The 25255-nt window shown below is 44.5% G+C and overlaps 1 protein-coding gene across 1 annotated transcript in view; it reads left to right on the top strand.

Moving 5' to 3' along the window:
• The window catches only part of LOC143282274 (fibrillin-2-like), a 71494-nt gene extending 48148 nt beyond the window's left edge, over window positions 1-23346 (top strand). Inside the window, exons 48-66 of the mRNA XM_076587874.1 lie at window positions 1-31; window positions 80-206; window positions 1053-1121; window positions 1501-1626; window positions 2761-2880; window positions 3770-3892; window positions 4920-5039; window positions 5826-5951; window positions 7028-7177; window positions 7797-7850; window positions 8753-8878; window positions 10035-10157; window positions 11183-11302; window positions 13457-13585; window positions 15393-15503; window positions 17677-17799; window positions 19398-19506; window positions 21169-21508; window positions 22283-23346. The exon at window positions 1-31 is cut by the window's left edge and continues 1 nt beyond it. Of these exons, the coding sequence (XP_076443989.1) occupies window positions 1-31; window positions 80-206; window positions 1053-1121; window positions 1501-1626; window positions 2761-2880; window positions 3770-3892; window positions 4920-5039; window positions 5826-5951; window positions 7028-7177; window positions 7797-7850; window positions 8753-8878; window positions 10035-10157; window positions 11183-11302; window positions 13457-13585; window positions 15393-15503; window positions 17677-17799; window positions 19398-19506; window positions 21169-21508; window positions 22283-22681 (2626 nt within the window). The 3' untranslated portion in view covers window positions 22682-23346. The remainder of the gene's footprint in view (window positions 32-79; window positions 207-1052; window positions 1122-1500; window positions 1627-2760; window positions 2881-3769; window positions 3893-4919; window positions 5040-5825; window positions 5952-7027; window positions 7178-7796; window positions 7851-8752; window positions 8879-10034; window positions 10158-11182; window positions 11303-13456; window positions 13586-15392; window positions 15504-17676; window positions 17800-19397; window positions 19507-21168; window positions 21509-22282) is intronic.
• The last annotated feature ends 1909 nt before the right edge of the window (window positions 23347-25255 follow it).

Here is a 25255-nt window from a genome sequence, read left to right as displayed (position 1 = left end):
TACCCGTAGAGGAACGTGCTACGACGGGTTCGTGTTCAAGGACAACACCCGGCTCAGCAAGCGGTCGTTGCGGGCCGAGAATGACTTCGGGGTGTGCGTGGATCCCCGCCAAGCCAACCTGACCAAGGCCGAGTGCTGCTGCACTAACGGCGAAGCCTGGGGCGCCGACAGTCAGATGTGCATGCTGTGTCCCAAGCCTGGAGACAGTGAGTTGTGTGTGTGTGTGTGTGTGTGTGTGTGTGTGAGAGAGAGAGAGAGAGAGAGAGATATCCAGTGCCAGCTGCGCTGGACAGGACTCGTCCGCATGACAGACAGCAGAATCCCGAAGATGCTTTTGTATGGCCAGCTGAAGGAAGGCCACCGTGAACTTGGAAGACCCTGCAAGCGCTTCAAGGACACCTTGAAGACAAACCTCAAAGCCTGTGACATAGACATTGCTTCCTGGGAAACTGATGCCCTTGACCGCTCTCGCTGGAGGATGCTGTGCTCTAGTGGCATAAAGATGTTTGAAAACAAGAGAACGCTGGCCATCAAGGAGAAGCGTGGGCGAAGGAAGCAGGGCTCAAGTTCTGGAGACGTTTTCCCTTGCAACACCTGTGGGAAGTGCTGTGCATCCAGAATCGGCCTCTTCTCCCATATGAGGACACACACCGACAGATAAGCCTGCCTGCCTACTCATCCGTCGGACCGACGGGAGACTCCATCGTGTGTGTGTGTGTCTGTGTAAGTGTGTATGTGTTAGTGTGCGTGTGTGTGTGTGTATGTGTGTGTGTATGTGTGTGTGTGTGTGTGGTATTATGTTGGTATTGAAGGACATGGAAGATCAGGGCTGTAGTGGGAGTAACAGTTGTATTTTGTGTGGTTTGCTGCAGGGAATGATTCTCTCGGTGTGGAGGTTTTTGCCTTTTGCCAGTTGCTCATAATAGATGCTGTCATGATGATGATGATGTTAATGATGATATTGATGATGAAGAATATCATTTTGATATTACTATTATTATCATTATTGTTGTTGTTGTTGTTAACATCTAGTCCGTTTGGAACTGTTTCAGTTGGCTTTGAGTACCTGTGTCCTGAAGGGTACGGTTACATCACCACGTCCCCTGACGGTGCAGTGGGAGGTAAGTTCCACGTGCCCCGCTGTCCGAAGTTGTTGACTGCTGTTTGGAGATCACTTGCCAACACGTTATTAGGGTATGAGATGATTAATTATTTTATTCACTGCTTCTCAAAAGAGAGAGAGAGAGGTGAACTCAGCACGACGATCCCGTTTGTCGCAGTGTTAGCACGGACCATTGCTACTAGAGAGGAAGAGAGAGAGAGGGTCGTGCAATTTGTAACTTTTTCTTACGTATAAAGCACCCTGAGCTCTCGGAGAGAAAGGGCCTATTCAAATGTACGTTCTTCTTCTTCTTTCTTCCTTCTTCCTGTTTCTTCTTCTCCTCTCTTCTTCCTTCCTCTACCTCTTCTTGTCATTATTATTCCACGTTGTGTGTGCAGATGTCAACGAGTGTCTACTGAACCCTGGCGTCTGCAGGAACGGGTTCTGTGTCAACACGGACGGTTCGTTCCGATGTGAGTGCGGGGCAGGGTACCGCCTGGATGCCAGTGGGACCAACTGCATCGGTGAGTGCATCATTCATTAATTTGATTTGATTTGATATGGATAGTAATATATCGCGCCTATACTCGGTGGGAGGCCAAGCTGTAAGCACTTTACAAACATGTGGTCATTTGCACAGCAGGCTTTCTACCTGGGTAGAGCCGACTAACAGATGCCAATTGGGTGCTCATCATTCGTTTCCTGTGTCGTTCAATCAGATTTCAGACACGCACACATACACACTCAGACAGACATGTAACATTTTACGTGTATGACTGTTTTTTTGTTTTTTTTTAACCTTGCCATGTAGGCAGCCATACACCGTTTTCGGGGATGTGTATGCTGGGTATGTTCTTGTTTCCATAACCCACCGAACGCTGACATGGATTCCAGGATATTTAACGTGCGTGTTAATTTTGATCTGCGTGTGTATTAAAATGAGAATTCATTTAGTCTTAGTCTTTTGTGAAGGACTATGACTCAGACTAGGAGGCAAGAGACTACACTGTCTCTTCGTGCTGCAGCCTTGGTGGCTGGCTTTGGCCTCTGAGGATCAGCCCAACCCTGTCTCTCCCAAAACCCCATTGGCTGAGAGAGTGGGGATGTAACTTGAGCAAGACTCTCCATTATTATCAAATTCTAGCCCGGATTGTCGACAGGACAGCAGTTGCCTCCTCTGCTGCTATGATGGTCAATGTCGGACAGGACTGGCTGTCATATTTACATACTTTATTGTTGATACTTAGTGCCTTTATTGTTGATACTTAGCGCCTATCTTCCGCGAGAGGCCAAACTCTAAGCGGTTTAGAAGCACAGAGTCATTTGCAAAACAGGCTGTCTACCCGGGTAGAGCCGACCGACAGCTGCCTTCAGACACTCATGATTCATTCGTTTCCTGTGTCATTCAGTCAGGTTTCAATGATGCGCACACATTCGCATATTACACGTACTATTGTTTAACCTCCTGGCTGCTGTTGACGAGTGTGTTCTTCATTGAGGAGCCTTTGCCTAACTCTGATAACTCTGTAGTTACAGATCAGGTAGTCCGTTACTATTCCTTTATCTAAACTTCTTGGGATTGAAATCAGTGCCCATGTGCCTGTAATAGGCTTTCAACTTTCAACGTGTTTTTTTGTTTTTGTTTTTTTTTTCCACAGACAAGGACGAATGCGAGGACCGTGGGGTGTGCGGGAACGGCACGTGCATGAACAACGAGGGCAGCTTCTCATGCATGTGCAACACGGGGTTCGAACGTGGGCCCCGCGAAGTGTGCCAAGGTAGGAGGGGGGTCTGTCTCTTCTTCTGTGGCGACTGATACTCTTCGGTTTCTCTCTCTCTCTCTCTCTCTCTCTCTGTCTCTGTCTCGCTCCCTCTCAGTAGAAATAGCCACATCATGAAATGAATGTAATTATGCTTTGTTATCTATATTTATGCTTGTTTGCTTTATGTTGTCTTATTGAGTTGCATAATGTTCATGTAAACCCCTTCACTGGGGACTTTGGTGAATAAACCATCCTGTTCCGTTCCGTTCTCTCTGTCTCTGCCTCTCTCTCTGTGGTGTGTCAGAATGGTTAAGACGCTCATCTGCCAATACAGAGTCCTTGGGGGTCTGGGTTCGATTCCCGCCCTCGTCCTTTCTCCCAAGTATGAATGGGAAATCAAACTGAGCGTCTAGTCTTTCGGATGAGACGATATACCGAGGTCCCGTGTGCAGCACGCACTTTGCGCACTGAAAAAGAATCAATAGCAACAAAAGTGTTGTCCTCTGGCAATATTCTGTAGAAGAAATCCACTCTGACAGGTACACAGGTTGTGCTGCTGGTCAGGCAACTACTGTTGAGCAGATTTGGTATAGCGCATATGGATTTGTCCGAACGCAGTGACGCCTCATTGAGAAATTGAAACTGAAACTCTGTGTGTGTGTGTGTGTGTGTGTGTGTGTGTTTTCGTTCTTTTGTTTTACGTCTATCCACAATTGTGATTTCAGACGAAAAGTGTGTGTGTGTGTGTGCGCGCGTGCTTGCGTGCGTCAGGTGTGTCGTGCGTGCGTGTGTGTGTGTGTGTGTGTGTGTGTGTATGTTCGAAAATGAAAATGTTACATATTTCAAGTAACGTATACACATGAAATGAATAACGTTTGGTATTGTGCTTTCTTTTTGTCCACAGACATCAACGAGTGCCGAGGCGCGGCCCACCAGTGCGCGTTCCGCTGTTTCAACATGCCCGGCACCTTCCGCTGTATCTGCCCCATGGGCTACAAAGTGGCTGCCGACCAGATCCACTGTGAAGGTCTGGCACCACGTGTTTCCCCATTGTCTGTCTGTCTGTTGGGTTGTCTGTCTTGCTGCCTGTTATAGTTGGTTGGTTTGTGTGTGCGTGTGTGTTTGTATGTCTGTATCTGTGCATGCTTGCATACGGTGTATTGATTTTGTGTAAGCGTGTGTGTGCGTGTGTGTGTGTGTGTGCACGCATGATTGCATACGGGTGTACTTTGTGTGTGTGTGTGTGTGTGTGTGTGTGTGTGTGTGTGCGCGCGTTGATTTGAGTAGGAAGTGTTTTTATCAGTGGCGATGTTAAAACCTATTTGTCATCAACACCACTACCACAGACACCATCGTCGTTATCATCATCATCATCATCATCACTATCATCATCGTTATCATCACCGAAGTAATCGTTATGGAAATTAGCTGAAGTATTTTCATTCGTGTCTGAAGAATTTTTTTTTTTACGTAGTTCCTTTGACAGTTAAAGTTTTGATTTTGATTATTCATCATCATCATCATCGTCGCCATAATCATCATCGTCATCATCATCATCATCGTCATTGTCATCATCATCAACAGCAGCATCATCAGCGTTGTCATCTTCAACGTAATGTTTAATTAAGGAAATGACTTTGAAACTTTTATAGTGTCATCATCATCAACATGTTCATCATTGTGGTCGTCGTCATCATTACGGTCGTCATGGTCACTATCAACACTATCATCATTGTCATCACTATAACCACCATCGTCATTATCATTGTCGTTGACACTATCGTTACAATCACAGTCATCATTATTATCATCTCCGTCGTCATCGTCGTCATTATCGTCATGAACACCACAACCACCACCACCATGATTATCGTGGTCATCATCACCATCGTCGGAATCACCACCACCACACCCACCGTTACCACCACCACCTCTCCATCATAATCATCATCATCATAATCATCATCATCATCATCATCATCACCATCAGTATCATCACAGTCGTCGTCATTGTTAGTGTTGGTGTTAATACGATGACTGTTGTGACTTGTCAGACGTGGACGAGTGCAGCACCCCAGCCAACAAGTGTCGCTTTGCCTGCAAGAACACGGTGGGCTCCTTCATCTGTGTCTGTCCTGAAGGCTTCATACAGCGCGGCTCTGACGACTGTGTTGGTCAGTGAACACTTCTCTGCTCTGTGTGTGTGTGTGTGTGTGTGTGTGTATCTGTCTGTCTGTGTGTTGGTTGCGTGTATACATGTGTGCGTAGGTGTGTGTGAGTTTAGGTGTGGGTGAGAGAACGAACGAACGAACGAACGAGACAGAACCAGAAAGAGAGGGGTCATGGACTGATGGAGAAAATGAGATAAGACAGACGGAGCGAACGAGCAGGTCAGAGGAGAGAGACAGAGACAGAGACAGAGAGAGACAGAGAGATATTATGGGGTAATAACAGGGCAACAGTTTAACAAATCAACAACTTGCCCTCATTTTCGCCCACCTAAAAATGCAGTGAAACAAGATTAAACATTTTTTTTTTAATCCGGAAGAGAAAGATTATGAAAATAGCGGATATGTCAGATATGTCATAAAGGTCATCATGCACACACAAAAGACAAGATTTGGATATAGCTGTCCCTCGCCTCTCCTTCCAGCCCCTCCCGCGCACCCACCCCTCCAATTTTTTTAAAGTGCGACATAAAACACACACACACACACACACACACACACACACACACACACACACACACCACCACCACCACCAATACCACGAACAACAACAACAACTACTACTACTACTGCTGCAACAACTACAACAGCGACAACTAAAGACAAACAAAAAAACTAAACAAGACAACAACCCCACCACACCCCCACAAAAAAGACCCCCCCCCCCAAAAAAAAAAACAAAACAAAAAAAAAAACAGCAACAGAGCAACCAAACTGTGTCATCCTCCTCAGACATTGACGAGTGCCGAACCCAAGCCGGGGTGTGTCAGAACGGACGATGCCACAACACCCAGGGTGGCTACCGCTGTGACTGTAACCCGGGCTACGAGTCTTCCCCAGACGGCAAGACCTGCTATGGTGAGTGCAAGGGTGGAGGTCCGTGTGTTGTAGAGCTTAGGACAGATGCAGGCGTGCTGACGTGCGTAAAACCATATTTAAACAACACACGCACGCGCTCACGCACAACGTACACACACACATACATACATATATATGTGTATGTATGTGTGTATGTATGTAGTATACATAACTCTTCGAATATCACCCAAAGTGAAAACAGGTTGAACTAAAGGAAGAAAATATAAATGTATAATACATTGATGGAGTGGTGGCCTTTCTCGTAACGCGAAGAGAGAGAATCAGAGCGCACAGTTTCGAATCTTACACTCGCCAGTATTTAATCCCCCTCCACAGGAGCTTGAGTGGTGGCCTGGACACTAGTCATTCGCATGAGACGAAAAATCGAGGTTCCGTGTGTAGCATGCACGTAACGCACGGAAAAGAGCCCACGGCAGCAAAAGAGTTGTCCCTAGCAAAATTCTGTAAAAAAAAAAAAAAAAAAAAATCCAACCATTTTCATAGAAAAACAAATGCACTTGCAGGCAAAACAAAAACAAACAAAAAACAACCAAAAAAAAAAATAAATAAATAAAAAAAGGTTGGCGCTGCTCTGTATCGATGCGCTCTCCCTAGGCAAGGCAGTACGGATTTCGTTCAGAGAAATCTGTGACAAAATATAATACAATACAATGCAATACAATACAATGCAATGCAATGCAATGCAATGCAATCCAATACAGAACAGTACAGTACATTGCAATGCTATTCAACGCAATGCAATGGAACGCAATGCAATACAACGCAATATAATACTATGCAACACAGCGCAACACAACACAACACACTTTCAGTACAATAGAATACAGTACAATGCAACACAATTAGAGTGCAATACAGTACAATCACAATACAATTAGAGTGCAATACAATACAACACATAACAATTCAGCACAGCACAATACAACACAACACAACACACATACACATGCACATACTTAATGATTGCATTTTCTTTACTTCATATCGTCGACTGGGTTACACACACACACACACACACACACACACACAACGTTTGTCTTTTTCCTTCCCTCCAGACCGTCGCCTGGGTTACTGTTACCTGGAGCTGGTGGGCGGCAGGTGTGTGCAGACGCCGGACCTGGCCCGTCTGACCAAGGCGGAGTGCTGCTGCTCCCTGGCTGCCGCCTGGGGCCGCTCCTGTGAACGGTGTCCCTCCGTGTCCTCCTGTGGGTACAGGGGTAGCTCATAGGGTGGGGGGAGGGGGGGGGGAGGAAGGAGTGGGGGAGGGGTGTTGGTTGGTGGGTGGGTGGGTGGGTGGGTAGCGGTTGGTGGAATAGGTACGTTGGTTGGTGTGTGTGTGGGTGGAAAGTGGTTGGGGGAGCGGATTTGTCGGCTGGTGGGTGTGGAGGTTGGTGGATATATAAGGATAGCGGTGGGTGGTGTGTGTGTGTTGGGTGTGTGTGTGTGTGTGTGTGTGTGTGGACAGCAGTCGCGTGAGTGGGTTGGTTGATTGGTTGGTAGGTAAGTATATGCTTACTGGTCAGTCTGATAATGGATGGGTACCGGGTGTGTGTGAATGGGTGAGTGAGCAGGTGGAGGGTTTGCCAGTTTCTCTCAGTGTGTGTGTGTGTGTGTCTGTGCGTGTGCGGTGTGTATGTGTGTGTGTGTGTGTGTGAGTATATGTGTGTCTAAGTGCATGTATGTCTAAGTGTGTATACAAACACATAAAAGACACGGAGAATGATAATCAAATCAAATCAAATCAAATCATCAGAAGTTCAAACCCAGCTTCCAGGGAAAGCCTACAGTCTAAACACACACCCCGTTGTCCCTGTATGCTTTCAGTGGCCTTCAGCAGACTGTGTCCCATGGGCCCTGGACTGACTCCGGACGGCAAAGGTGAGACTTGCTTCACTCGCCGAAGCCACATTAGTGACACGGAATATGTAACATCTTCATGTGCCCCCCACGGGGTTTCTTCAAATCAGTAAACACGTCTTGTCTTGTCACAGGCCCCTGGTGTGAAAGGGTTGGATGTGGACATCAGATCAGAATGGACACGCTTGTATACACGTGTGTTTTTCGTGTGTGTGACTGACTGACTGAAGCCTGGCTGAATGACGCAGGAAGCGAACGACAGAGCTTGGTCTCTGACTGATTGCGCTGTGGATGTGGACATCAGAGTGCACACACTTGTACACACGTGTGTTTTTCACGTGTGTGACTGACTTACTGAAGCCTGACTGAATGATGAAGGAAAGGAATGACAGAGTTTGGTCTCTGGCTGATAGTATCCGTATTAATCTTTTAATTTAACCATTGATGAGTGCCATAAGGCAGTGATAGTATCCGTATTAATCATTTAATTTAATCAATGATGAGCGCCCGAAAGCAGCTCCCAGTGTGTGTGCGTGTGTATATGTGCGTGCGTATGTATGCGTGTGTGTGTGTGTGTGCGTGTGTATGTGTGCGTGTGTGTGTGTGTGTGTGTGAAAGTAAGAGCGAGAGAGAGAGAGGAACATTAACAAAAAAATAATTCATGGGTGCGGGTATAATGTGTAGAAGATGATCACAAGTAACTGATAACGTGAAGTGAACGATGCAATACTCCCCCCCCCCCACCCTAGTCTCCACGTACATATATATATATAGAGAGAGACAGAGACAGAGAGAGATTTGTCATTTACACACACACACACACACACACACCATTGTGACAAACCACCTGCCAGTCTGCCCCGCCCCTCAGTGAATAAAACAAGATGGTAACCATGATGGTTGTGGTGATGTCCCCCTGGCAGACATTGACGAGTGCTCCAGCATGCCAGGAGCCTGTGAGAACGGCCGCTGCCTCAACACCATGGGCTCCTACCGCTGTGTCTGCAACAAGGGCTACAAGACGGACCAGTCCGGAAAGCGGTGTATCGGTCAGTCACACCTTCTGCCTCCGTCTTCTTCTGTCAGAGACTGGCATAAGCTTTCAGTTGATCCGGCAGCAAAGTGAGAGCTGAATGATCAATAGTTTCACAGTCGTCAGGATTTTCTTCAGTCCCCGCTACCATTGAACTTTGTGTGCCAATAGTTCGTATGAGACGATAAACCAAAGCCTTGTGTGCAAATATTTCGTATGAGACGATAAACCAAAACCATGTGTGCTAATATCACGTATGAAACGATAAACCAAAGCCTTGTGCAGCATGCACTCAGCTCATGTAAAAGAACTCACGGCAACAAAAGAATAGTCCTTGGTGATAATTCTGTAGATAAATCCGCTTTGATAGTAAAACAAATACACTTGCAGGTAGAAAAAGAAGAAAGAAAAAATAAGGGTCGCTCTACACTGTAGCGCTCTGCCTGGAGAGAACAGCTGGAATTTCACACACGCAGATCTGTGTGTCAGAAAGTAGCACAAATCAATGTAAAACTGGGAAGACATCGGCCAGTTCATTGTCCTTAGTGCTTTATTGTATCACTTAGGTAATTATCACTTTTGATACAGTGGATGACAACGCCAATTCTGTCTCAGAGAAACTAGCGGAGCACTTTCACAGGTTTGGAGTTTTTTCCGGGGAGATAGATAAAATTGACTGATTGTGAATACTACAGCAAAGCGTTCATCGGCCAATTTGAAGCTTAGTGCTACATCATCATCAACAGCAGCAGCAGCATCTTTATCATCATTATTATTATCGTTAGTAGTAGTATTTTAAATAGTAGTAGTAATATTGTTATCATCATCAGCATCACTATCATCGTTATTTTTATTATCATTGTTATGATTATTATCATCATTGCTGTTATCATTTAATCATCTGCGTATTGGTTTAAACAAATCTTTATTCAGAAAGCATAGTATGTACACACAAACTGCAGAGCCACAAGAAGCTAACGGTTTATATCATGCTCGGGCACGTGATATATTATTATTTTCGTTTGCTGTAGATTCACGGCAGGTGAACGCAACACAAATGCAGTAATGTCGAAATAAATGTTACCCAGCAGCATATAAACGACACAATTACCGAAGGAAATGTTTCCTTCTTTGAGCAACCGTGCATGATCATGCATTTATATCATTGGCAGACGTGGATGAGTGTCAGCAGCGGCCCAAAGTGTGCGAGTTCACGTGCTCCAACACGCTGGGCAGCTTTGTGTGCGGCTGTCCCTCTGGCTACGTGCTCAACATGGACCAGCGCACCTGCCGGGGTCAGTCTGTCTGTCTGGCTGTCTGTCTGTCTGTCGGTCTATCCGTTTTATCATGGAAGTCCAATGTTTTAATTTTCCCCAGCCTGTCTGTCTGTCTGTCTGTCGGTGTCTGTCTATCCGTTTGTTATGCACGTCCACTGCTTTAATATCTCCTTGTCAGTCTGTTTGCCTGTCTGTCTATCAGTGTCTGTCTATCCGTTTGTCATGGAAGTCCACTGCTTTAATCTATTCCTTTCAGTCTGTTTGTCTGTCTGTCTGTCAGTGTCTGTCTATTCGTTTATCATGGAAGTTCACTGCTTTGACCTCTCCCTGTCTGTCTGTCTGTCTGCCTGTCTGTCTGTCTGTCTGCCTGTCTGTCTGTCACGGACAAGAGTACCCAGGAGGGTAGCTAGGTGCTTGACCACTGCCCTCACCTCCTCCTCCTCTGTACGTCTGTCAATGATTAGTGTAAACATTAATTTAGATTTACTTTAGTTTTAGATCAGTGTGATACAATACAGTACAGTACAACACAACACAATACAGTACAATACAATGTGCATACAATACAGTACAATACAATACAATACAATGTGCATACAATACAGTACAGTACAATACAGTACAGTACAATACAATACAACGCAATGCAACGCAATACAATACAATACAAAGCAATACAACACAATACAATACAATGTGCATACAATACAGTACAGTACATCGCAATACAATACAATACAGTGCAATGCACATTGACTAATATTAAAGTATTTTGAACGACGCTGTGATACAATACAGTACAATACAACACAATACAATACAATGTGCATACAATACAGTACAGTACAATACAATACAATGCAATAAAACGCAAGACAACGCAATACAATACATTGTGCAAATGATACAGTATAATACAATGCAATACAATACAATACAATACAATACAATACAATACAATGTGCAGTACAGTACAATGCAATACAGTACAAAACAGCGCAAAGCACACTGACTAATTAAAGTATTTTGAACGACGCTTACAGATCTGGACGAGTGCACGACGATGCGCCACAACTGTCAGTATGACTGCATCAACACGCCGGGCAGCTTTGAGTGTGACTGTGGTCCCGGCTACAAGAAGGGCCTCAGGGGACAGTGCGTGGGTAGGTGGTTCGATCCGTGCGCACGCGCGCGTGTGTGTGTGAGGGGATGGGAGGAAAGGGAGGGGCGTGTGTGTGTGCGTGTGTGTGTGTGTGCATGTGTGTGCGTGTGGGGTAGTGATGGATGTGTTTGTGGGTGGGTTGGACATACACACACACATGCACGTACGCACGCACACACACGCACACACACACACACACACACACACACACACACACACAACTTTATTTTTAATCAAAGGCTTATGTAGCTTTTTTTTTTTTTACATACTGCTGTCGTTAATGTGTGAGGGTTGGGGTATGGCAATAAGAAAGAGGGGGAAAAAAAGAAAAGAAAAATTGGGTTGAGTTAGAAAGAGAGAGAGATGGAGAGAGCAGGGGGGGGGGGGGAGTGGGGGCTGGGGGGGGGGAGGTTGCAGCGGTAAAAAAAGAAAAACAACATCAAGAACCAGTTCTCACTCCCGAGATAAGAGATAAGCATCACTGGTGCATGCGTGGGAGCTGCCTGTTGTTTGCCATTCTGTAGGGGTCACCCGGTGGAACGGTGCACTTTTTACCAGGCCACCCGGTGTGAATTCCTGTGCCAGGAGAGGCGTGCAGGGCCCTTTTTATGCATTACCTCCCCTCATTAGTGGCCAGACTCCAATCTTCCGATGAGTTTTATTACTTACCTTTTCACTCGGGGAATGAGAGAACACTGATACGTGTAACCATAGCGACGTGGTTTGCGTTTGGTGTACTGACGACTGGAGGGCCGTATTCAAGAGAAACTTAAGTTTGCCTTCAGGCAAGTCACCATTGATACGAGCAGGGACCCGCAGGTACAATTTACCTTGAGGGTTAAGTTGGATCCGTATACAAGACACGCGCGGTGCATTCAAGCAACTAACCCATCGTCTATAATTAAACCCTGGTGATTCCCTTCTGCGAATGCTCTTTCACTTCTCACCGCACTACAGTTCAGAGCATTGCAGAGAGAGTTAGCAAAACATGTGCTGTCTGCAAAGCACGCCTGTTTTCCCTCAACAAAAACAACGCTACAAAATGATCCGCCATATTTACCTCTGCTTCGTGGGCAGTCGCCCTTGGCAGGTAGAAGGGGCGAATTTGCCTTTGGGTTTGGAGACCCGCGGATTGACTTGACTGTTCCTGAATCCCGGATACTGCTTACCCTGGGGTAGTTCGCCTTGCCTCAGATAGATTTGCCCACAGGTACACATTTACGCAGGTTCGAACCTTGTCAGTGTCATCTTCAGTTTCAAGGAGGTGTCAAAGCGTTCGAACTGATAGTTAATTCTATACGCTCTGACACATCTGAAGAAAAGGGACATTAATGTTTGATCTACCTGTCATTACATTGAATAGTGGCTTATCGGATTATAGTAAAGTAAGAGTGGAGATGTACTGAATTATATGTTGGGTGTGTGTGTGTGTGTGTGTGTGTGTGGACATGTGTGTATGTGTGGACATGTGTGTGTGTGGAAGCCAAAGCGCACGTGTGTGCGTGTCTGTGTGTGTGTGTGTGTGTGTGTGTGTGTGTGTGTGCATCTCCCACCAACACATTTCACGCTGCTACCGATGATGATGATGTTGTTTCTCATGGGAAAGACTCTCAAGGACTGATTTGCGAGCTGGGCTTACGCAAAAGACAGGAATCTGCTGCCTTTTTTTTCAGCAGATGTGGTGTAACGTATATGGATCTGTCCACAAGCTCTGACACCCCCTTGAAACTGAAACTGAAACTTTCTCCGCAGACATGGACGAGTACACAGAGAAGCTGGAGCTGTGTGTGTGTGTGTGTGTGTGTGTGTGTGTGTGCATGTATTTGTTCGTTACAAGTGTGTGTGTGTGTGTGTGTGTGTGTGTGCGTGCAAGTGCGTGTATTTGTTCGTTTGTGTGTGTGTGTGTGTGTGTGGTGTTGTTGTTGTTGTGTGTGTGTGTGTATGTGCTTGTGTGTGTGTTCACAACGCTACCGATGGTGATGCTCTCTCTCTCTCTCTCTCTCTCTCTCTCTCTCTCTCTGTATGTCAGTACATATCCTGTAAAGGGCGTGTGTTGGATGGGTGAAAAAACAACAACAACCCAACATATTACTGCTTATCTATTATCATCGAAATAGAATTTTTTTAAAAATTTTCTCGTTTTTCTTGTCTCCAGACGTGGACGAGTGCACAGAGAAACCCGGGCAGTGCGGGCCGGTGGGCACGTGCCACAACACGCAGGGCAGTTACGAGTGCATCTGCCCCCGGGGCTACAAGCAGGACGAGACAGGCACCAAGTGCATAGGTCAGTCAGTTAGCAGTCAGTCGGTGCTGCTGTACCCGAGCTGTTCTGCTAACTGTCGTGATGATGATGATGATGATGAGGAGGAGGAGGAGGATAGGAACAATAATAATAATGATGATGATTATAAAAACAAAATAACAACAAAACATAAACAACAACAATAATGATAATGATGATGATGATGATAACAAATGTTAAAGTTTAATTAAAAAGGTTAAAGGCTCCATAGCCTTCTACATCCTTTGTGGCAGTGAATTCATTGTCCGCTGTGTCGAGAGCTCGGCATAGGAAGGTGGGGCCCAGTCCTCTCCTTTAGCATGATAGATGAATGTAAGCTTTAAAAAACAAAAAATAAAAAACAACAACCGGAAGCTTGGAAACAAGGTTGCCGTCCCTAAGGACGAAACACTTTGCCGAGTCCCCGTTTCGAAAATCCTACCACAAGGGATCGGATCCCACTCTCACCAGAATTCCACCCCGACCCCCACCCCCCTCCACTAGACCTTGAGTTGTGGTCTGACGCTAGTCATTCAGATGAGACAATAAACCCGTGTGTTACGTGCACATGGCACGCGTAAAAGAACCCACGACAGCAAAACGGTTGTCCCTGGCAAATTCTGTAGAAAATACCACTTTGACAAGAAATACAAATATATTTGTACTTGCAGGGGGAAAAAAATCATGAGTGGCGCTTCATTAGAAGCGATGCACATTTCCCCAGGGAGAGCAACCAGAATTTCATGCAGAGAAATATAGAAATATGTTTTGACAAAGAGCAACACAACACAATGCAACATAACAGCACAACTCGACATACCACAACACACCACACCACACCACACCACACCACACCACAATAACACAATACAACACAGCACAATAAAAGCAACAAACAGGAAACCCCTCTCTTCTACACAGACAGACGGAGCAAGGGAGGTAAGGTTTACAGTTTCACATACCCATGCACGTGTCTCAACACGGTTTACAGTCGTAGAAGATGAAACCACGAGACCATAATTATTTGTTTGGATACACTGGTTTCCTTTGGCATCATTGTTTCACACACACACACACACACACACACACACATACACACACGCACGCACGCACACACACACACACACACAAGAACAAAATAAAGCCTGAAAACAATACCGGTTGTTGTTTGTTTTTTGGGTTGTTTTTTTTTTAAGACGTTATGATTATTATGTTCCCATGTTTAGAGAATCCGATTCCTTCGGAAGAAACAGACCAGAACTATGTTAAACTGCGCAGTTTGACGTGCAGTGCGTATATACATGTATGTAATTGTATGATGTGTGTGGGGGGTGGTTGAGGTGTGTGTGTGTGTGGGTGTATGTGTGTGTGTTTGTTCGCGTGCGTGTGTGTGTGTGTGCGTGCGCGCGTGTGTGCGTGTGCGTGCGCGTGCATATTTCTTGTTTTTATTTTAACCATTTGTCATTCAATGTATCTTTTTCCATCAACACATTTCAATGTATTTACTTCTTTTTTATGGTCTTATAATTTTACTTAAATGTTAATATTTCACACTATCCTAGGATAGACTCCTAATTTAAAGCCTAATCAGTGCATTTGGGTTTATGAAAAGGTCAGGCATCTGTTACTGCCGTTCTTGTTTTTTTCGGTTTTTTTTCTTTTTTACAGCAGTGTGAATCTGTCCACACGTTCTGACACCTTCTTGAGATCTGAAAAGTGAAACTGAAACTGTGTGTGCGCGCGCGCGCGTGCGTGCGTGCGTGTGTGTGTGTGTGTGTGTGTGTGTGTGTGTGTGTGTGTGTTTACACAGACCAAGACGAGTGTGCTGACGGCAAGTGCGAAGGGGAGTGCGAGAACACCTTGGGCAGCTTCCAGTGCATCTGTCTGGCAGGCTTCACCGAGCACTTCGGCAACTGCATTGGTGAGTGTCCAACAGCAGGCCTCGTGGGGCTTCTTCTTCTTCCTCCTCCTCCTCCTGGCGCTGCTGCTCCACCCTGAAACACAGGGTACAGGCTGCACAAAAAGTTGGGGACCACCTGGGGACTTGCACAGTTTGATTGATTTATTGATTGATTTTATTTTATTATATACATATTTTTTGGGGGGGGGTGGGGGGGGGTGGGGGTTATGGTGATATGATACTGTAAAAACGATGGATGGCTGGACGGGACGGACAACACTTCAAAATGGACAGGAAAACCACTTGCAGGTACCCAGGCTTTTTTTTTTTTTTTTTTTTTTGACACTGCAAACGCCAGACCTCGAGGAATTTGGTGCGCTGGTCTTCTGTACGGCGCCCCGAGACCCGATGACTCTTCACAGAGTTGAGGTAGAAGAAGAAAGAGAAGAAGAAGAAGAACAACAACAACAACAACAACAACAACAACAAGAGAAATTATTCTGAAGCTTCGGCTAACAGCGGTGTATTCAGCCAAAGTAACATTACTCATAGCCAGAAGTGTTGTCATCTCTTCTTCTTTATTAAATTTTATTTTTCCAGATATCTTTTTTCACAATGACAGATCACAGCAATCGTGTATAGATTACTGAATAACTGCCTTTTTTTTTTTTTGGCTGAACATCGATTTTTCAAACGCATTTTTCAAACTGTTTGTGGTGCAATGAGGCATCAGTGTATTCGACGAGAGACAGTGGTTGACCACGACAGCACCCACTCACTTCTGTCCCACATGTGGGCGAGCCTTCAGCGCCTGTATTGGCCTCACCAGTCACCCCCAAACCCACAGCCACCGATCATCCATCTGATATTTAAAGCCATGGGCATCTTCGAATTCGAAGGACGAACATCAGTGGTTGACCACTGGCATTCTACATGATTTGCATCATCTCTCGGTTTTTGCAGTGTTCTGTGAAAACATACAGCTTTCATGAAGTGGTCCTGAACTTTTGGGGAAGTCTTTACTTGTTCAAAACATGGCCCTTTTTACATGGTTCCACTTGGCGTTCATGCCCCCAACTTGACATATATGATGTTTGTTCAAAACATTTGTTTTGTTTTAATGACTCCAGCATGTGATTTGATTTAACTCATACAAGCAGGCCTCTTCTGTTGTGGATAGCTGCCACGCTGTTACTGTCATAATACATCTGTTCAGCTTGAAAGGATTGTGGGCGAACTATTTTGACGATGTAACTAACGTAGTTTTGGAATTGTTGGAATAACGTGCATTGCAGCGACGTCGGAGAGAGAGAGAGAGCGAGAGAGGGGTGGCGGGGTGGGGTGGAGGGCGGGATGGAAAGAAAGAGGAAGACAGAGAGAGACAGAAACAGAGACAAGGAGATAAAGAGAGAGGGCACCTGTATTTTTTCTACAGACGTGTTCGAGAATGTTACGACAGCAGTTAAGTGCAGCATTATTCTGTTTATGTATGAACACCTGTATTTTTGTGTGGGCATATTCGAAAATGTTACGCTAAAGGTTTTGAACAACAAATTTGCTATTTATTGCGTCTAGAGTTTCATAGAGTAGAACTCAAGCTGACATTTATTTGTGAATAATGCTGGGCAGACGTGTTTTACACACGTAAACAGAAACTCAGATTATACCCCCATCCCCACATTTGCCTCTCTTTCTCTCACTCGTCACATCTCTCTCTCTCTCTATCTCTCTCTCTCTTTCTCTCTCTCTCTTCTCGCATTTCATGGACAAAATCATTCTTGATCTTAGCACAAACAGCTGTCATGAGAACTGAATTTTTTATATACCCAAAGCTGAACAAAGAAAAAAAACGTTCGATGTTGGATTGTACGATTTATTGTTTTCGGCTTTGACTGGCAATCTACAAAGTATACCCGAACCTGTTTTTCCCATTGATTTATTGTCTGTTCACTGCGAGGAAATTTAGACACGTACACATTAATGTATGTCTGCAAACACACGCATACAGTGGGTATGGAGAGTGGAAGGGGGTATGCATTGATAAAAAAACCCAAAAGCAAACAAAAAGCTGACAGTGGAATAGTGGGGCAAGCATTGGGTGAAGGAGTGATCTTTCACCGAACATGTTGTGATGAAGCATGTGTGTGTGTGTGTGTGTGTGTGTGCGTTCGTACGTGTATGTGTGTGATTGCAGATGACAACGAGTGTTCCAGCGGGTACCTTTGCGGTCTGGCGGTGTGCATCAACACCCCGGGTAGCTACGACTGTCAGTGCCAGGGGGGACTCAGCTTTGACATGGACATGTTGTCCTGTGTCGGTCAGTGCCCGGCCCTTGTGTGGGCTGTCTTGTCTGTCTGTCTGTCTGTCTGACTGCCCGTGTGTCTGCATGTCTCTCTGTATGTCTGTTTGCAGCTCGTCTGTGTCTTGTGTCTGTATCCTTGTTTCATTGTGTTGCCCATGCCCCCATGTCATTAGGGTTGTAAAGCTTTTGACTCAATAGTTCGGTGTTCTCTCCCTTTCCCTCCTCTCCCTTCCTTCCTCCCACCCTCCCTCTCTGACTCTTTCTCTCTGTGAATCGTGCTGTTGTGTTGTGTCACCACTTCTCACTCACAGATCAGTGTTGATATCAGACATACCCCCAGAAACGGAGTATGGCTGCCTACATGGCGGGGTTTGAAAACGGTGATACACGTAAAAACCCACTCGGGTACATACGAGTGAACGTAGGAGTTGCAGCCCACGAAGAAGAAGAAGAAGAAGAAATCAGACATCGTTTTCAAAAGCAGCTGTTCCAAACAACAACAAAAAACTGTTGATGTATTCAGCAACTACGAGCTTCCACATCTAGCTTCCTCGTTCGGTGTGGTGACACAGAATTAAACCCAGGCCCATAGTTTGATGTCAACCAACTGTAAAAAAATGTGGTGGTATATGTGCGACACTATTGAGAATCACCGAAAACGAATAACATCTAAGCGGTGCTCTTCAAAAGCAAAGCAAAGCAGAGCCAACGCGAACAGACACTTAACAGCATGAGTAACTGAACTTGCAGGATGAAGTCAACCGTCTGGATCTAAAAGGATGATTTCATGTTCTGTGGTATCCATGAACCAAAGACGATGTGTTGTTTCATCTAACAAGAGCAGAATGAACTGATGCTTTCGTCAGTAAACCATATGAGTCTTTAGTCTCTGTCTCTCTTCCTTCTACAGCTCCCTCACCCCAGTTCGCGCTCGCTCTCTGTCTCTCTCTCTCTGTCTCTCTCTCTCTCTCTCTCTCTCACGGAAAGATTCGGTAGTTTCAGGAAACCAGGATAAATGGTTGGTTGTGGTGTGACTGCGTTGTTTTTACATGATGCGTGCTGTTTCTATTTTACTATCACTTTCTCTGTCCGTCTGTCTGTCTGTCTGTATGTCTGCTTCTCTCTCCTTCTGTCTCTTCTGTACGATTCGGTTGTCCCAGGAAATCAAGATAATCATTTAATTAATGATTGAATGTGGTGTGACTGTGCCAGATCAGCGTTTTGGGTTTGTGCAAAGATCGGGAAGCTGCCTTTATTTTTCAGCAGATGTGGTGTTGCGTATATGGCTCAGTTTGCACACTTTGTCACCGTGGCACTTTCTCTCTCTCTCTCTCTCTCTCTCTCTCTCTTTGTTTATTTATTCATTTGTTTGTTTATTTATTTATTTATTCGTTTATTTATCTATTTATCCATGTATTTGTTTGTTTATTTGTGTGTTTAATTGTGTGCTTATTTATATATTTATAAGTTTAGCCATTTATTTATCTATCTGTTCATTTATTCGTTTATTTATTTATTCATTTATTTATTCATTCATTTATCTGTTTATCTATTTATTCATTTATTTATTATTTGTTTATTTTCATGTGTGTGTTGTTTTTTTTTTTATGCAGACGAGAACGCATGTATGGGCAGTCCCTGTTTGTTCGGTTGTTCACCGTCGTCGGGTGCCTTTGGTTTCACCTGCGGCTGCCCACCTGGCTACGTACCCGTGGGACAGGGGTAAGATTTTAAAATGGATGGTCTGTGGGTGTGTGTGTGTGTGTGTGTGTGTGTGTGTGTGTGTTCGCTGGGGATGGTCGTGGAAGGGTAGGTATTGTATTATACTCTGTTGTGTTGTATTCTGTACTTTTAATTTCCTTTCACTCCTATTGGAGTATGGAGGATTACTACAAAATAATGATTATTTTCATGCTCCAGAACAAGCATTTCCAAACACACAAAAATGTCACATAAAAGTTGAGAAAACACAAAAATGTCTTTTAACCCCCAAAGCGTACCAAGACAACATTTGCAATTTCAATCAACTTACTTTCAGCTGAAATGTCGTTTTTGCCTCCTTTGAGCATATTACGAAAATTAAAACCCGATTTTGGAGACAAATGTTTTCTAGGAACATAATTATTTCACAACTGATCATAACTGGGACATTCCATTATTGTTCTTACAACCATTTTGTTTCTGTTGAATTTGATTGTGCTGTGTGTGTGTGTGTGTGTGTGTGTGTGTGTGAAATTCGGGCTGCTCTCCAAGGGGAGAGAGCGCGTCGCCAAAGTGCAGCACAGTACCACGACCTTTTCTTCAGTTTGCAAGTGTATTACAGTCCATGATAACAGTATATAATACAACACAACACAGTACAATGTTTCCCCCTTCCTTGCACAATACAGTACAATACAATACAATACAATACAATAAAATACGATACAACACAACACAACACAATAAGTGTTTCCCCCCTTCCTTGCACAATACAATACAATACAATACAGTGCAATACAACACAAAACACAACACAACAAAATACAGTTTTTCCCCCTTACTTGCATAATACAATACAATACAATACAACACAGCACAACACAACACAGCAAGTGCCCCCCCTCCCCTTCCTTGCACATACAATACAATACAGTGCAATGCAACACAACACAACACAATACAACGTTTCCCTCTTCCTTGCACAATACAGTACAATACAATACAATACAATACAATACGATACAACACAACACAATAAGTGTTTCCCCCCTTCCTTGCACAATACAATACAATACAGTGCAATACAACACAACACAACAAAATACAGTGTTTCCCCCTTCCACAGTACAATACAATACAATACAACAGAGCACAACACAACACAGCAAGTGCCCCCCCCCCCCCCCTCCTTCCTTGCACATACAATACAATACAGTGCAATGCAGTATAACACAACACAATAAATGTTTCCCCCTTCCTTGCACGTAAATACAGTACAATACAATACAGTACATTGCAATACAATACAACACACCACAACACAATAAATGTTTCCCGCTTCCTTGCACATACAATGCAATACAGTACAGCGCAATACAATACAACACACCACAACACAATACAATGTTTACACTTTCCTTGTACATACATAACAATACAATACAATACAATACAACACAATACAATACAACACAATAAATGTTTCCCCCTTCCTTGCACAACACAACGCAACACAACACGACACAACACAGCACAATGTTCGCCCCTTTCTAAGAGTTTTCTGAAAGTGTATTACACAATACACATATTATAAGTACACAATACAACACAACACAGTACAATGTTTAACTCACCCCCCCCCACCCCCCCACCTCCCACCACCCCCTCCATTTTCCTTTGCAGCCACTGCATGGCCAGCAACCCCTCCATCACGCAGTACCCCCCGGGCATAGAGCTCCCCCACGAGCCCAACCCCAACGAAGGCGGGGACCTCCCCCCGGGCGAGGGATGCTACAACTGCAACTACGACTTCGGTGAGCTGCCCCTCTCCAAACCCTACCGGGCCGGCCGCAGCAAGCGTAGCATCAGCAGCGGCAGCGTAAGACTGGAGGTGGAGGAGAACGACGTGGATGAGGTGGTGAGGGTGTACGAGAGGAGGGTGGTGGCCGAGCGGTCCATGTCGGTTGGGGAGAGGGTGAGGGCCCGGCGCAGCGTCGACCGCTACTACGACTGGCACGTGCAGGTGAGTGGCGTGGTGGGGGTAGGGGTGGGGGGGAGTGGAGGGGGGGGGATGGGGGGAAGGCTGGAGTATCGTTGTTGTTGGTGATGGTATGTTGTTGTTTTTTAGTTGTTGTTGCTGTTATTGCTGTTTTTGTTGTTTTTTGTCGTTTTTGTTTTCGTTTTTGTTATTGCCGTCGGATGTTTTTTTTATGTTCTTTTTTTTTTAATGCTGTACTCACGTGGTGTTCCGTCACTCTGTGTTTTTGATTTCGTTCTTTATGTTCTTTTTGGGGTTTGTTGTTGATGTCATTAATGTTGCTGTCGTTGTTTTTGATGTAGTTGTCAATGCTGTTGTTGTTGTTGTTGTCGTTGTTTTTGATGACGTCGTTCTTATTGTTGGCGTTGCTGTCGTTGTTTTTGTTGTTGTTGTCGTTGCTGTTGTAGTTGTCGTTGCTTTTGATGTTGGCGTTCTTATTGTTGTCGTTACTGTTGTTTTCTTTGGTATGGTACGGTTTGGCCCATCACATTTAGTGTCTGAAAATGTATTCGGTACCGACCATTCATCATTTCTTTCGGTTTATACTTCTTGGTGTTGTCGTCTTTTGTGTACGTGTGTGTGTGTGAGAGAGAGAGGGAGAGAGAGAGACACACACACACACACACACACACACACACACACACACACACACACACACAGACAGACAGAGAGAGAGTTTTTTCTTCACGCCCCTCAAGCAACAATTCCTTGAAGGATTGTTCTAGCCAACCCGTCACGTTGTGTTGTATCACCCACCAGAAGCGAGCAGCGGGCAACAACAACAGCACGCAGCAGCCCGGAACAACCTCCCCGGCCCCTAGCCGCGGCAGCGGCCTGACCTACGAGAACCAGACCATCATCCTGCGCATGAAGCACGAGCAGACCCGCCCAAAGGTGCGCGTGGTCAAAGTCCTCCCGGCCCTGGCCCCGCTCAAGCACAACACGCGCTACACCATCGTGCGCGGCGACAAGGGTCACGTGTTCTCCATGCACGAGCGGCACGGCATCAGCTCGCTGCACTTCACGCGCCAGCTGACCCACCCGGCCGAGTTCCACCTGGAGATCCTGTGTCAGCCCGTGCTGTCCGAGGTGGACGTGGCCGGCAAGGCCATGCACCTGGACCCCTACACCATCCGTCTGGTCATCCTTGTGGAATGAGGAGGGGGAAGTAGGGGGAGGGGAGGTGACGTGAGGTGAGGTTGATAACGTGCAGATTTATTACCTTGTCATTACCTTTCTGTATCATATAGCGTTGTTTCCACTCTTGTTCATTAAAAAGAGATGTGTAAGATCTGAGTAGCTTTCTATGTATTTTTTGGTTTTTTTTTTTACCTTTCTGTATTATATCGCGTTGTTTCCATTTCTGTTTATTAGGAGACGTGTAAGATCTGAGCAGCTGTCTGTGTAGCCTTGTTCGTCCCAGTTAGTTAAGAGATGTATATTTCAAGAATCGTTTTCTACTGTCCGTGTAATAATGAACAAGGTTGTTGTCCCGTTTTCGAGAGATTTCAGTGTCATCAGTGCGTTGTTGTGTGTTGTTGGTGGTTTCCATGTTGGTTTTCTTTCTACACATGTAATCAAAGTACAGGGATACCTGAAACGTGCACCTGTCGCGGTGTTTTGTCTCTTCCTGTTGCTTTGCGTATTGCACTGTTCGGCGTCTGATATTGACCGATTGTCTTTTAACACGCTTTATTGTCATTAATAATACTTTATTTGCACGTGTATCTATGCAGACACTCGAATGTATAAAGGAATAAAGAAACGAAGTTAAAGTCTTGACCAAAAGAAAGGTTGCAGTCATAACCAGTTGTTGGGAGGTTTTTTTTTTATATAGCTTTGTTGTTGTTTTTAAATCCCCAGCGAAAGACATAAAAGTACTGATATTGCAAAAGACCCAGAATGAATGCATTGTGCAAGTTAATTATGAGATTGTTAAAAGCTTGTCATACAAACAGAATGTGTATTATAACTATACATATGTATTCACAACAGTCACAGTCGAATCGAGTTGTGAAAAGAATCGTCAATCATAAGCAGAATATATGCATTGTATATTTAAAAACAACAACAACATGAAACGATGTTGAAGACAATATAATCTTACTCATATCTCAGGTATAATGTTTCAACCCAGCAATATTTTGGTGGACCCCAAATACCGGACCTTTCCACCATTCCACTCGTATTCTGTGAAACATGCTGTTCAGCAGGAACTTTATCTTTTTTCCCACCACATCAGGGAATATGACAGGTAGCGTTTTCACTGTCCTGTCATGGTATCTCATGGCATTTATTACAACAACATTCCAGGACATTTTCACCAAGGACAGCCGTTGTGTGTCTTTGATTCGAACTCAGGTAGATTATACTTTTCTGTAGGAAATTCGGCAAAACTGGATCTCACATACGTTGTGTCTTTGATTCGAACTCGGGTGGAATATCCTTTTCTGCGGGAAGTTCAGCGAAGTTGGATCTCACCTAATGAGACTGCCAAATGCGAGACAAATCGCTTTTTACTTAATTTTATTTTATTTTTTTATATCAATCCAGCATTTTAATTCAGATGATGTGATAGCCAGTTTGTCGCAGTCTTTTTCCCGGCTACCTGTATCACAATGTCTCGAGTCGAAGAACTAAATGACTTGGATAACAGAGCAAATGCAAGAGAATGCTGAATGAAGATGACAGTTTTGGTCAGGTGTACAATACCAGCGGACATCGCAGCGACACCGCAACTGAGTATCCGAGTTCTGTTTGTTGTAAATACTCACGACCATATCAAAGCTCACACGCGACCGCTACCTCTGATTTGGACAGTGAAGCCAGTTCCATTTTGTTTTGTGTAAAAAGATGTTTTTTGTACTCAAGAGTTAGTCTCGCTTGTGTATCTTGACGTATGTATGTACATTATTTGTGAAACGGCTACGTTATAGCTGAGGAAGTACGAGGGAGAACATTTTATTCGCTATAGAGTGGTGATCTAATTAGTGTTGGCTTGCACTTGGTTTTGCAAAGATGTGGTTATCATACCAGTATCTGTCCTTGGTCAACAATAGCTGATGTTTTTGTTTAGCGATTACATTGCAACGAACGGGAAAGAAATTACATGGGCGATTGGTTCTCTACTGCAACGATCTCTCTTTATGTTTTCATTTTCTTTATGGATATGGACGATTATATGACAAGGAACGGGGCAAGACATTTTTATCCGGTTCTCTCTAAGAAGTAAGAGATCTTACATTGGAAATTTGTGTGTTTCGTGTGTTTTTTTTTCCTGTACACGAGTGCCTTTGAAAAAGTTTAGGAAAACAGTATGCCCTACTTTTAATCATATATATATATATGATGCTGTAATCATATCGTAGAAACTGGACTTTTATCTAAACGGAATCATTGATATGTTTTTTATATATCATTTGCACAAAGTATACACTTGCAAGTGTGGTGTTCTGTTGTTGTGATTACCGTGTTAGATAGATGTTAGATTAACTGATGTGTGCTTGGTACTTACCCTCACGGCGACATTTCGCCGCTGATTTAATCCATATACATCGCATAGTCCAAGATTTTGGCCTTCTCATACTATCGTGCTTTAATGTTTGTACGCTAGGAATCGTGTGTTCTGAAATATTCAGATGATCTGGAAGGCTGTATTCATTCATTCATTCATGGTTTTCAAACATACAGGTAATCATTTGTACTCCACGTGGCACACCTGTGCATGTAACA

Source organism: Babylonia areolata, chromosome 5, assembly GCF_041734735.1.
Source record: "Babylonia areolata isolate BAREFJ2019XMU chromosome 5, ASM4173473v1, whole genome shotgun sequence".
NCBI lineage: Eukaryota > Metazoa > Mollusca > Gastropoda > Neogastropoda > Buccinidae > Babylonia > Babylonia areolata.
This window is presented reverse-complemented; position numbering and strand designations above follow the sequence as displayed.